Source organism: Takifugu rubripes, chromosome 4 (genome assembly GCF_901000725.2).
Source record: "Takifugu rubripes chromosome 4, fTakRub1.2, whole genome shotgun sequence".
Taxonomy (NCBI): Eukaryota; Metazoa; Chordata; class Actinopteri; order Tetraodontiformes; family Tetraodontidae; genus Takifugu; species Takifugu rubripes.
The window spans coordinates 12834863-12847254 of NC_042288.1; the positions used below are offsets into that span (position 1 = coordinate 12834863).

At 46.0% G+C, this 12392-nt stretch overlaps 1 protein-coding gene across 6 annotated transcripts in view; it reads right to left on the reverse strand.

Annotated features, from left to right (window-relative positions):
* The window catches only part of LOC101068815 (Kv channel-interacting protein 2), a 48564-nt gene that overhangs the window by 6230 nt on the left and 29942 nt on the right, over positions 1 to 12392 (reverse strand). The window contains exon 1 of one of the 6 annotated variants that reach the window (XM_029834982.1): positions 7401 to 7909. The exons of 3 other annotated variants lie outside the window; for them this stretch is intronic. In XM_029834982.1, the coding sequence (XP_029690842.1) occupies positions 7401 to 7506 (106 nt within the window). In that variant the 5' untranslated portion in view covers positions 7507 to 7909. Of the gene's footprint in view, positions 1 to 264; positions 1209 to 7400; positions 7910 to 12392 lie in introns of those variants that run through there. 2 more of the 6 variants (XM_029834981.1, XM_029834980.1) reach the window with 2 other exon arrangements.

Sequence of the window (12392 nt, forward strand, 5' to 3'; positions counted from 1 at the left end):
AATCATTTTCAAAGCAGGAGATATTTTTGTATTTCAGTCAAAGCACCCCCCCCCCCCCCAAACACACACACACACAGGTGACAGAACCATAAATAGGTGCGACAAAGACGGCTGTTTAGTGACGAAATGAGGCCGTTTCACTTTGTTGCGTCCGATTCACTTTAGAAAAACATACGCAGACACTCCACATCCCAGCGGCAGCAGCCCTCACCATATTCAACATCTGGACTTCGGACTTCGGACTTCTCTGCTTTGCTCTCTTACCATTTGTCTTACCTGCCGTAGTGAGGTCGATTAGCCCCAGAAAGTGCATCAGTTTGAGGGAGCTGCAGACCACCAACAGAATGCCTACTGTCTGCAGCCCCTCCACCTCCCATTTCTCTCGGAAAAACAGATGCATCCTTTTCCCCCTCTCCCCTCTCTGTTGCTGCCTAGAGAAATTGTTCACGTGCCGCGAGGAGAAGCACGTCCCTCCAGCCGTGCGGCTCCAGCCAGGTACGGACCGCCTCGGTCGCCTCAGTCTCCGTCTATGTGTCGGGATGTGGCCATCCTGTCTCTGCGCGGCTCTCCGCCTGCTCTCTCACTGAGGGTTTATTGTTATTCTCCTCATTTCTTCATCCAGAAACAGCAAGTCAGTCGCAGCAGGACTGTGGACCGGCTGCTCCACCCCCGCTGCTGAAGAACCTGTCAGAGGTTGTTTAAGTTCCAGGCGAAGTTGGGGCGATGGGGAGCACCCTGGCAGCCCTGCCACGATTCTCTTCTGACTCCTTCCAATTCTCCAGCTACACAGTCTCCAACTGTCTCCTGCGCTCTCTCCGCCTGTCCTGCCTCTCCTCCTGTTCTCACCCAAACCCCGTCACTCTCCCTCTGCTGCGTCCCTCCCCATGTTTAATTGGGTCACTGATTGGACTGAGTAAGGAACAGGAAAGAGGAGGAGAGATTGCAGAAAGGGGGAGAGGATAGCACAAGAGGATGCTACTAGGAGTGAGTTAAAAGGAGGGATGCACAGGAGGAGTACAAGAAGAGCAAAGGAGGGGAGAGAAACCTGTGAAGGGGTGAAGAAAAAGCAAAAAAAGGACAAAATAAGTAGATGATGTGGAGAAAGAGTGAGAGAGACGAGTGACGACAGAGAGGAGAAACATCTGACCCAACAGCTAAACTCACAGATGTGCCAGTCTCCCCTGAGTGACACGCACGCACACACACACACACACACGGCCTGAAGGGGAAATCTGGCTATAACATATAAAACATGTGCGGTGGGGACTGGGGGGTGTGGGGGGGGGGGTTCTGTTGTCGACGTCTGGCGCCCTGACAGAGACTCATCTCAAAAGTAATGGAACAAAAAGAGCAGCGCGTTTAGAGGAGTGGAGCCGGTTGGTAAATCATTTCATCCAGAATGAGATCCTTGTGAAAACGCTGCAGAAAGACTCAATTGTTGCTCAGTACTGGTTTATCTACGCCACAGCGCCGCAGTACGCTGCTTTCCTCCCACATCAGGTTGACTGGAGTGTGTGTATGTGTGTGTCCTGAGATGGAGTGATGACCTGTCCAGGGTGGATTCCTGCCTCTCGCCTCCAGCGGCGGCTAACAGAAGACGGATGAGTGGACATTAGTCTCAGCAGTCTCGACACGGAAGCATTTTCATGCCATCTGATTTAATTCCATCTCAAACAGACTGACAGCAGGACGCTGTTTCCTCCACACATCAGCTGATATTTCTGACTGTTATTTATCAAAATGGACTTGAACTTGAAAAACTGATTTTCTACGATGTAATTAATCAGCAGTCGTGTGCTTAATTGGATTTCTTTAATCACCTGAGAGCCAAATTATTTTACCTAATTGGTACCATGTACCTTACATGTATTTATGGGTGCACTTAATCACACAGGCCGGATAAATTCCTAATTATGGTGACATTTTCAGGCCAGCAGAGTCTGCAGCCAAAGTCAAATCAAGGAAGGGAGTCTGAGAGATTACGGTTGTGTATTTATCATCGAACAAGACAGAACAAGATGGCTGAAGCACTGGAGGTCATTTCCAAACACTTTTAGAGACTCTGTGCAGCAGGACTCCACATAGAGCCACTTTCTGAAGCCTGGGTGTGTTTAAAAGTTTAAGGCATCAAAACCTACGCAAGAGGAAATCAGCCAAAGCTGTCACGATGACCTACAGTAAACTTTATACCAGTCCTCGATGGGTATCCGTGTGTGCGTGGGGTCGGGCACTGGTGGGCAGAGCTCAGCAGGGAGACAGATGAGGGATAAAAAGGTGTTCCTGAACCTGGTGTTGGTGGTTAGGGGCTCCTGTAGCGCCCTCTGGAGGGCAGGAGGGCAAACAAACTGTCTGCAGGTTGGAGTCATTAGTAAAGGACGTTGTGTTTCTGTAGATGTCTCCAATAAAAGGAAGTGATGCTCCAGCGATGCGGTGAGGAGGCGTGGGAGGTTTTCACCACCTTATGCAACAACTGGTCCCAATAGTTCCCATATCCGACTGTAATACACTTGGTAAGGATGCTCTCAATAGTGCAGCAGGATGTCTGAAGACGTGGCCTTCTCAGGATTTGGTTGTTGGAGCAATTTAGTGTCCCAACGAGGGACAATACCACCTCAGTACCATCGATGTGGATGGGATGGTGGGTGAAGGCCTTCCTTCTGACATCAATGATGAGCTCCTTGGTCTTCATGGTGTGGGGACACAGATTGTTATTGGCGTAATAACGCAGATTCAGGGTTTCCCTGTTTGTGTTCAGTGTTCTTTGACCATCTACTGATATTGTCACAACACTCAATACAGTAACATTGAAGAACAGGTAAAAAAGCATCACACGTGACCAAGAGTGAGAGGTCACAGCATCATAACATGGGCCAGCTTATTACTTGGGCTTTAATTTGAGATTTTGACAGGTACACACACCCCTGCGCACACACACTTGGGTGGTAATAAACCATTACAGTATGGTAATGAGTCTCAGCTGATTAGTCTCTGTGAGGCATATCGTGCCTGCAGCCAGACCCAGAATAATTGAAATACCTCCAGATTTAGATGTCTACCTGGGCAATTACCTCGCACAAAACTGATTACAACATCTCAGAAGCGCGAGCACACACACACACGTGTGCACACGCTCCTCTGCTCACAGAGGAGGTCATCGCCAAATGGTGCTCACAACTGGATTGTGTGTTTCCAATTAGAGAAGCGAAAGCGGCGATCCGTCTGCACGGATAATTAGCGACTGAGGATATTTTTATGACTATGACGCGAGACAAAAACAGACTTGATCCTGCTGAGGCCTGATTCTGTCCCCACAAACTGCAAACAGCTGGAAAATGAGGAGCATAAACTCGATGGGGTGAGACGCAGATGTGGGAGAGATCATCTCTCCTTGAAGGGAAGAGGTCACACTGTAACATTGGTGATTAGTTGTAAAAATAAAATAAAATCCTAAAAGTAGTCCATTTATATTGGTTTTTGAATCGGCTATAAAACTGCTGTGATGACATATTTAACCTGAAGAGGGCGCTCTCTCCCTACTATAAGTACAGCTCATTTCTCCTCTTAATGTTTTTTATTTTGTCCTACACACCAAATGGAGGAGGCTAATTATAGATGAGCCACTTTTGCACCGTTTCAAATGCTCCTGACATGTTTAAAATGATGTCAGCTCTTCTGATAACCCTTCAGATCAAGCCACAGCTGGCAAATCAACATTAGAGCTGCGCTATTTTGAAGTTCCTCTTCTGGTACTCAGCTTTTAAGAAGGCATCCTGTGTGCCCGAACAGCCCAAAGTAGTCAATCTTAATTGCATAGCCGACAACATTCTCTCTAAACTTATTTCCATCACATCATAAACACTGTTTCCTGCCAGGAGCACACTCAGGTAAACGGGTCGATATGCAGAAACAGAACAACACATCAAACATTAGGAACTGTGGAGGCTAACGGCGTTTGAATCTCTGAAGGGTTGACGTCGGCCGCTGTAACGTTTGCTTCCTGAAAGACCAGTCAGACAAATCTAAAAGGGAAATTACTGCCACAGAAATTGGTTTAGGGAGAAAGCCAGCAGTACTTTGAAGCCAGACAAAGCATCACAATATTGGAATGAAAGACAATCAAACATTAAATGTAAAGTTAATTGAAATGAGCTGGCAGCCGCTCGCAGGAAAGTGCACCATCCAGAATGGTAATGAGGAATCAGTCAAGAATAAACTACAAATTGGCTGTTAAACTGATCACTGAATAACAACATCTGCAGCCTGTTTGTGTGTGTGTACAAAATTAGCAATTAAGAGCATGTGCTATGGTGGGATAAAGCCTCTTTTGACAGGTACATGAGGTTTAAACAGCCATGTTTTGATGGTAAACAGCAATTTCAAAAATTCAGAAACCTTTGCACACATTTTGTTGTTTTGTCTACGCTGTTCCAACATTTACTTCTGCTCTGGAAATGTTTGCTAACTTTTCCTTGCTACAATCAGTTAGTTTGCCTTTGTATGGACAGCAAGGGTGACCAAGTTTCACCTGCTGTGCCGATACCGGTGCTTTGATCGCTCCGAGAGAAATGCAACAATATTCCTTAAAGCTGCCTTCTGTCTGTTTCAGCATCTCAGGCCTCATTTCAAATGTGACATTAAAAAGTGCTGAACGGTTCCAGGTTAGGCTGCATAAGAGACACAAAGCTAAGCTGTATTAATGCAAATCTCCCAGACAAGTTAGTGAGGAATGGATTCAAGAACAGGTTTAACACGCACGCACGCACGTGTGTGCGTGTGTGTGTGTGAGTGAGAGAGAGAGAGAGAGATGTGTCTATATGGATAAAAGAACAACAGTTGTTGGGTTCTGCTCTATTTTATCTGACACATGTCTGCAGAAAGATGATAACATTGAGAACAAACTAATGGATTCAAACACACACACACACACACACAAACACACACAGACACACACTTTAAGAATGAAAAGATAGGGCCAGGGAAGCAACACAGAAAGAAGCAGAGAATGGAGTGAATTGTGTATTAAATATCCTCGGCCTGATCGTCCCAGGGTCTCATCTTGTGGTTGGCTGACCATCAGAGGGAGAGGACACACAAGGACAACAGGACCGTTTCCTCCACACGCTGCTTCAGAAAGTTTTCCTCACATAGTAAATCAGAAAAAAAAAGAATCTAACAGGAAATAAGAATGTGTTTAGCTGCACCTCAGATATGGTGCGTTCATTTATAAAGTTCATTTATTGTTCTTTGCAGTTACACCCAGGATTGTAAATTGTTAGTTTATATATCATTAGCTTTTGTTTACTGGTGAAACGTTGCAGAAATGCTGCGAATCTGAATGTGAAAAACGTTTTTAGAGGATCGTGTTGCTGTTACTGTTGGGAACGTTTTTCTTGATTGTTTAATCATTATTTTATTGAGTGTTCCTGAATTCAGCCCGGCGTGTCTCTCATTCCGTAGTTAATTAATACAGTAAATCTATGGAGACGGTAATAATACAATGCTGTTCTAGTTCGGAGCGAGATTATATTCACTTCATTAACGACTTAATGATACTCAATATTTACATCTCCTTGAAATCAATTATAGTTGACAGCCTTAATTTATTTGTTTTTCTTTTTACTGACGTGTCCAATCAAGTTCAGACCCCCCAATCAAAGAAGAGAGAGAGAGAGCTTTTGCCTATATAATTAGGTATGGCCATTGATTGATGGGATTAGAAAAGGGGAAAATATGGCAACAATTATTATACATCATGAGGTGAGCATGGGCACCATTTAAATATGAAGCTAACCGCAAGGTGGAAGTCACCTTGGAGTGGATCTGAATGTCAAGTACATCTAATTTTAGAGATTCTAGAGGCAGCTTCGTTACCTGCTATGTTGTCTCGGTTGTTCTGAATACTGCAGACATTTAGCGGTACACACATTCTATACCGGACGCGTTCCAATAGCAGGGGTGGGTGGGCTACACCGGTGTGTTGTTATTGGAAACTCTTTTAGTCTGAAGAACATCCCATCATTCAGACATCAGTTTCCACATCCTGAACTTTTAAAAACTCACTGCAGCAATTAGCCATTAGCTCTGAATCTATCAATTCCATGTTAACCCACAGACAGGAGTGCACCTTGTCCATATACTGTGCATCCTTCTCACCTACATCAGCATGTTTTACATTCTGTGTGTGTGTGTGTGTGTGTGTGTGTGGAGGAGAAGATCTGCCACAGTGCTCATTAGAGTAATGGACAATTCACAGCTTTCTTATAACTCCACTTTGATCAAACTGAATCAAAGAAATGGTGAAAAATAAAATGAAGTGACTCCAATCACTGGTTGCATTCTGTCAATTGGATGAGGTTCTGCTCTCAGTTACCCAAAATTCATTAGTTTAAGTATTCACTAAGCTGGCACACCCCCAAACAGCGATGAGGTCAGCGGTGTTCTGTGAAGAACTGTCAAATGAACACTGATAATGCATTTGTGTCAAACAGTGTATACGTGTTTCCAGGTGATCTGGCATTAGCAGAGGTGTTGGCAGAAGCTAATGGCTGGGTTCGATCCAGCAGGTGTGTCACTGTGGTGTCCAGAACCTCCAACCACAGCAAATCCCCCAACAATCCGGGGATTACAATGACAGCGCATGTCCGATCTGCAGAGCGTGATGTGACGTGGGTCGGGAAAAGATTCCTCGGGCCAGAACTTGGGATACGCTGCGAGTACAGCTGCTGTCTGATATACCCAGAGCGACTAGGTGCATCCTGGGAAAGGATCTGAGCTAAAATGAGAATGTCATCTTCCCTACCGCCACCAACAGAGAGCAGATAAGAGAGCAGACAGGACAGTCGACTGGGCGGAGCATTGGTCATCGTTGTGTTACTAATGTGTGAATGGAGCCACCATGGGAGCAGGAACTGATTTCCTACAGATGAATAAGCTCAAAGCAAATGAAAAAATGTGTTCAACTCCATTAATCCTGGTATCAGGTCAGATAAGATGCAAATGAAACATCTCTGTATTCAGTCCTGCCGCAGCTCCATACGAGGCTATATGCTAACAGGAGCACTGAGAGGATGCCTGACACTCCCTCACAGCACTCAGACCCACTCTGCCCATAGTGTTATTGATTAAAGGGTAAAAGCACTCACCCCTGGGGCAAAGGAGGCCTCACAAACAGCTAAAGTTACTCTGTATATGTTTGTGTGTGTGAGAGGCTCAGGGAAGATGCTGGGATGCACTGGAGTAACTAAAACCCTCAGACAGGACTGCAGCCGCTCAGGACCGGAGGGAATGGAGACTGCAGATCCAAGTGCCAACTCACATACGCACCCACACACCCGCCCTGCCTTCAAACCGCAACTTGTCAATTGTTAATAAAGTGTCAAATCTGCCATAAGTTCCATTACCTTCCCCACCGACAGGCTCAAACATCCCGAACTGCTCCAGGACTTTGATGAAGAGCCCCATGACCACCAGAACAGCGATGATCTCCAGGCCATCCAGAGTCAACATCTTGGGAGACCGCCGTCTGTCATTGCCCACCACTGCCCCGGGGAGCCGCCCCGGATCAGGCCGGGCCGAGTCGGGCCACCGAAACAAGTCCCAGAGCCAACCTGAGGACTTTGTCTAACTTTTCTGAAGCGTTCCTTCTTGTCCGACGTCCTCACTTTTACTCACTTTGATCCAATGTTGTGAGTTGAGAAACGCAGATGGGGAATTCCTCCCATGTCCTGGAGGAGGCCTCAGCGCTGCTGGAGCTACAGGCTGCAGGACTCACTGTCAAAAAACCAAACTAAAGTTTGAAGAACCTGTTCTTTTCTTATTTTTCTCCTCTTTTTTTCCTCTTGCACCAGGGCCCCCGATGAGGTATGAAAACTTGGGATGTGCTGTGCTTGGTAGTCCTTTGGCAGTGGTTGTCAGGAGTGTTGTGAGGGGGGAGTAGGAGTGAATGAGGGAGGGAGGGAGGGAGGGAGGGAGGGAGGGAGGGAGCGGATGGAGAGAGAAAGGCAAGGGGAGCGGATGAGTGGGAGAGAAAGCAATGAAAATTAGAGGGGAAAGAGAGGGGGAGAGAGAGAGAGCAAACTCTTGCTATCCAGTGACATTACCTACATTGATTTGTCTAACGCGGTTTCCTTGGTAACTGGAGGATGTTTTTAAAGGCCCAGATTTAACAGATGAAAAGAAAATAACTATCAAGTCTGATCTCAAACTGCACGTTCACGCGGCGGAGACGGTCGGAGGCTGTCGCATCTGCTTCTGCAGCTCTCCCGCTCGATGCGTCGCCTCATTACACTTCAGAAATAAGTTGCCATCCGAGATGAATGTGGAAAAAAAAAGATTTCTTTGTTGTAGTTATGCAGGCGGGATGTTTGGGAGAAACATGTGGCGAGAAAACGACATCCTTTTAATTAAATCCATTGATTCAAATGTAACAGTGAAGACAGACTTCTACGAAACAGTGTTATCTTTGATTAATTAAATAAATTTGGTCTCCGTCGGCAACCTGATTTTTATTTCTGTAATTTTCACTCACGTGAGCTGTATAAAACTTGTTTTTGAACCTTTAAATGCTTCTTTAAATATGTAAATGCACATTAATGAGCTGCTCTGTTTGTGGGAAGGTACTTTTGCTTTGCATCATTCAAATTATGAGGTTGCCTGTCAATCATTATGCACTTGGAATGATTCATAATTCATGGAATAACCAGTAGAATATTACGATGTTATATATAGATACATTTGGTGTATCCACTGAATAGCTGCAGCATCTCTAACTGGGCTTGTAGAGGTGCCTTTAAAGTAGATTTTTATTGGCTTCCATTTATGTAGGATAGACGGGTAAAGAGCCAGAGTGAAGCTCCAGCCATGAACTGTAAGAACCTGGAGTTAAATATTGGATTTCCATTGTGTATGCCATCAGGTGAAGTTGGTTTAATCAAATTTTCAGCACGAACCGGTGCAGGCTGCTACTCTTAGCCACCAGTCGATGTGCCGTCCCAGCAGGCCTCCCAGCGAGGGTATCACTTCACCCACGGCTGCAAAAATAACAGAAACAGAAACTGGAAAAAAAAAGTTCGGGTGGTGCCTCGTTATTTGTTTTCACCCGATGAATCCACGTCTGCTTTTTTTTTTTTGGGGGGGGGAGACAGATGAATGAGGTGGGCTGTGACTGCATCCACTGCCTGCGTCGCTGGTTTGTTGACGTTCTTGTCCAATTCCAGCTGGACGGTGCAGCGGAGGACCTCATTACAGAGACGGTCCGTCATCTACACAAGGTGACTGGAAACCTAATCTCTGGTGATGTCACGCCGCCCAAGCAGTGACACGGCGCAAAGACAAGCATGGACCAAACCCTCCTCGTCCTTTGGCTAACGCGCGCTGGCTGCTTTGAAGTTGGGCTGCGATCGAGGACCTTATGAATGCAGAGCGGCACCAGAGACGCCAGGCTGACACGCCGGCTGAAAATGTTGTCTATGAGCTGGAGAAATGTGCCATTTGAGTGGAAAAACAGAGAGGAGGAGGAGGAGGGCTGGAGAGGGGGTGCGGGACGCTGCGGGAGAATAATGATAAGTAACAGAAGACAGGGAGAAGCAGAACCCGAAGGAACAAAGGAAGGACAAACTGGAGAGTGAGGGAGGTTACATCCATCTGCAGCTTTCTTTAAAGCGCCAAGGAGAGATGCATCTATTCTTTATTACCCTTCAGCACGTCCCCCCTCCTGGAGGATTTTTCACCTCATTCTGGTTGTCACAATAGAAAATTGGCCCTGCAGATGTGTTCCCGACTCTATCTGCTGCCCCGCGTCCTCTTCTTTTCCTCATCAGGTTTATGAGAACGTCAGCCACGGCGGTTTGAGGGTCAAGGCTGGCGCGACTTAAAGGTGACGGATTTTAGTCTCCCGGGGACGGACAGTCGTCGGGAAGATCCATTGAGTCACAACAGTCCGGGCAACCACTCGGGGCAGCAGAGGTCATTCGTTAGAGACACTTAAGAATAATCTGGTGCAAATATAACATAAACAATCCCTCCCATGAGTGTCAAAACAGATTACAAATGTCCTTCAACACCAGGAAATCCTTCTACACACAAATACGTGACGTCCTCGACCTGTATTAACAGAAGTTATGCGGCTTCCCATCAGGCAATTATCGATCTTTCCAAACTCCTTCTGCTGCTAAATATACGCTAAGTAATGATTAAAGAGGTGAAGTCAGCTGATACCGGAGTGTTGATCAATCTGCTGCTGGCAGGGGAAGCCTGCGTTGTATACCTCCTGACATATGCACCGGAGATTAGTCACACGGCTACCTGACGGCTAGTCTGTTTGATACCTGTTTGATACCACACCGAGACAGGTGTGCCGTTGCTATGGCGCCAGGAAGGTGGATCGATCGAGACACGTTTCTTATTTACAGAAAATGGCGATGGAACAACATGATTATTGACACACCATGTTTGTACTCCTATCTTTGTGAGGACTCACACCATTATCTTGTCCCGGAATATCACGGCTAATTGCCAAACCGTATCCTCAAGGTTAAACCCTTAACCTTCAAACAGGCCATTGAGGTTCTCCCTTTTGCAGGTGGAATGCAAATTCTGCTCCTCATTACGTAGCATGTACACACACACACACACACACATATACTGTAAATACAGGTGGTTTTCCAGGAACAGAGGAGCCCTGGATGGTCTCCATTCTTGAGATACCGCTGATTAAAACAGGAGCCACAGGTGCTCATGCAAACTAAAATCATATCGTGAGATTGTGAATTAGCTCACAGAACACGTTTGTCAGTAGTAACCGAGTAGTTATCCATGACAACATGTCGTTTTTAGTCAAACGTGAGCTGATCTATATCTAGACGATCAATGCAGCAGCGATACGACACCACGGATGGCAAACTCACATACGTGACTGGAAATCTTTTAATGGTTGCTCAGCCAGAAAGGGGCCATATGGTGGGCGTCAACAGTAATATCATACATTTTTTATGGCGTTACTGACGGCTGCACAGACAGAAGAAAGTGCCTCTCACCTTTCCTCCTCAGCAGGTAAGACAGTGGGAAAACTGACATGAGGATGAGTGCGTAAAAACCTCCCATGTCCTCTTCAGAGGTGCTCAGGCTGACCGCGGCTGACATGGTCCCACCAAGTGGTTAAAACTGTATAAAAAGAAAACTAATCCAGGGAGCAGGACGGCGTTTCCACCTCCCTCAGTGGGCGTAGGCGTCCATAGTTTAGTGGGCTGTGGCTTCCATATTCTGATGAAGTATCTTTATACCTCTCCCCTCTCTTAAGTTATTATAATATGAAGCAAATTTTTATATTAAACATGTCCTATTTGTCTCAAGTACACCTGCACATATATTATAAAGAAATAGCACCTGTCTGGCAGGGCAGTTTTCTCCACATAATGGTGTGTGTTCTATATGTTTACATAGAGCCGCCACCTCTAAATCACCTATTCAGACAGTCTGAATATGACCCTGGAGGTCTGTTTTTCTTACACTGACAGTGTGTTTCGTTAATTTGTGTCACCGCTGCTCTGCGAGTAGACACAACACACACTCACCAGGAGCTTACAGCCGGGCAGATACCTGCAGATCCGACGATAAGAAGGAAATTTCCACTTCTTCAGTCGGAAATGGGGGGGGGGGGGGGTGAAAATTATACAGCAGACTTTGCAAGGTGTGAAGTAAACAATGTATTATTTATGGGGCGGCTCGGACCCAGAGTGAGAACTCGTAGAAGCGGGAGAACAGGTGCTGGATAGCTCGAAGTCTGCAGGGAAAGAAGAAAGAGAATGGGGGAGAGGTTTGTGGGGAAGAGATAGACCAACAAACTGTAGGAGAGGAAAGAGAATAGCAAAATAAGGCAGGAGTGGGGAGGGAATGGAAAACCTGGTGTTAAAGCACCGCGAAATACAGCGAGAACATCAACTTTGTTAATGGCACTCAAGTCCAAACGCCTGCAACTTCAATCAGCATCCACTTGAGGTCAGTAGAGATTCCTAAACATTCCATCCTAAACACTTTCTTTAGGCAGACACTGCTCCCTCGCACGCCTACAGTAAATGCGATAGGAAAAGAAACTCTTATTTTGTGCTTTTTGTTGAGTCGATGCCAAGTCTGTCTCTCCATCTTATCAGCAGTGAGTCCTCTGGTGAACCTTTAAGCTCATCCTGGCGGGCAGCCCAGCGCCCAGCAAGATAAAGTAATGAGTGAAGAGACGCTGAGATCAGTTCCCCTCAAAAAACACCCCGCAACAAATGATCAGACAGGTGCGGCAGACAAAACAAACTCTTTTCATCCTTAGTTATTGTGCCTGACTCATTAAAAAAGAAAACTCTGCGTGATTGGATTCAATTACTCCCAGTGGATGAGGGGACAATGAC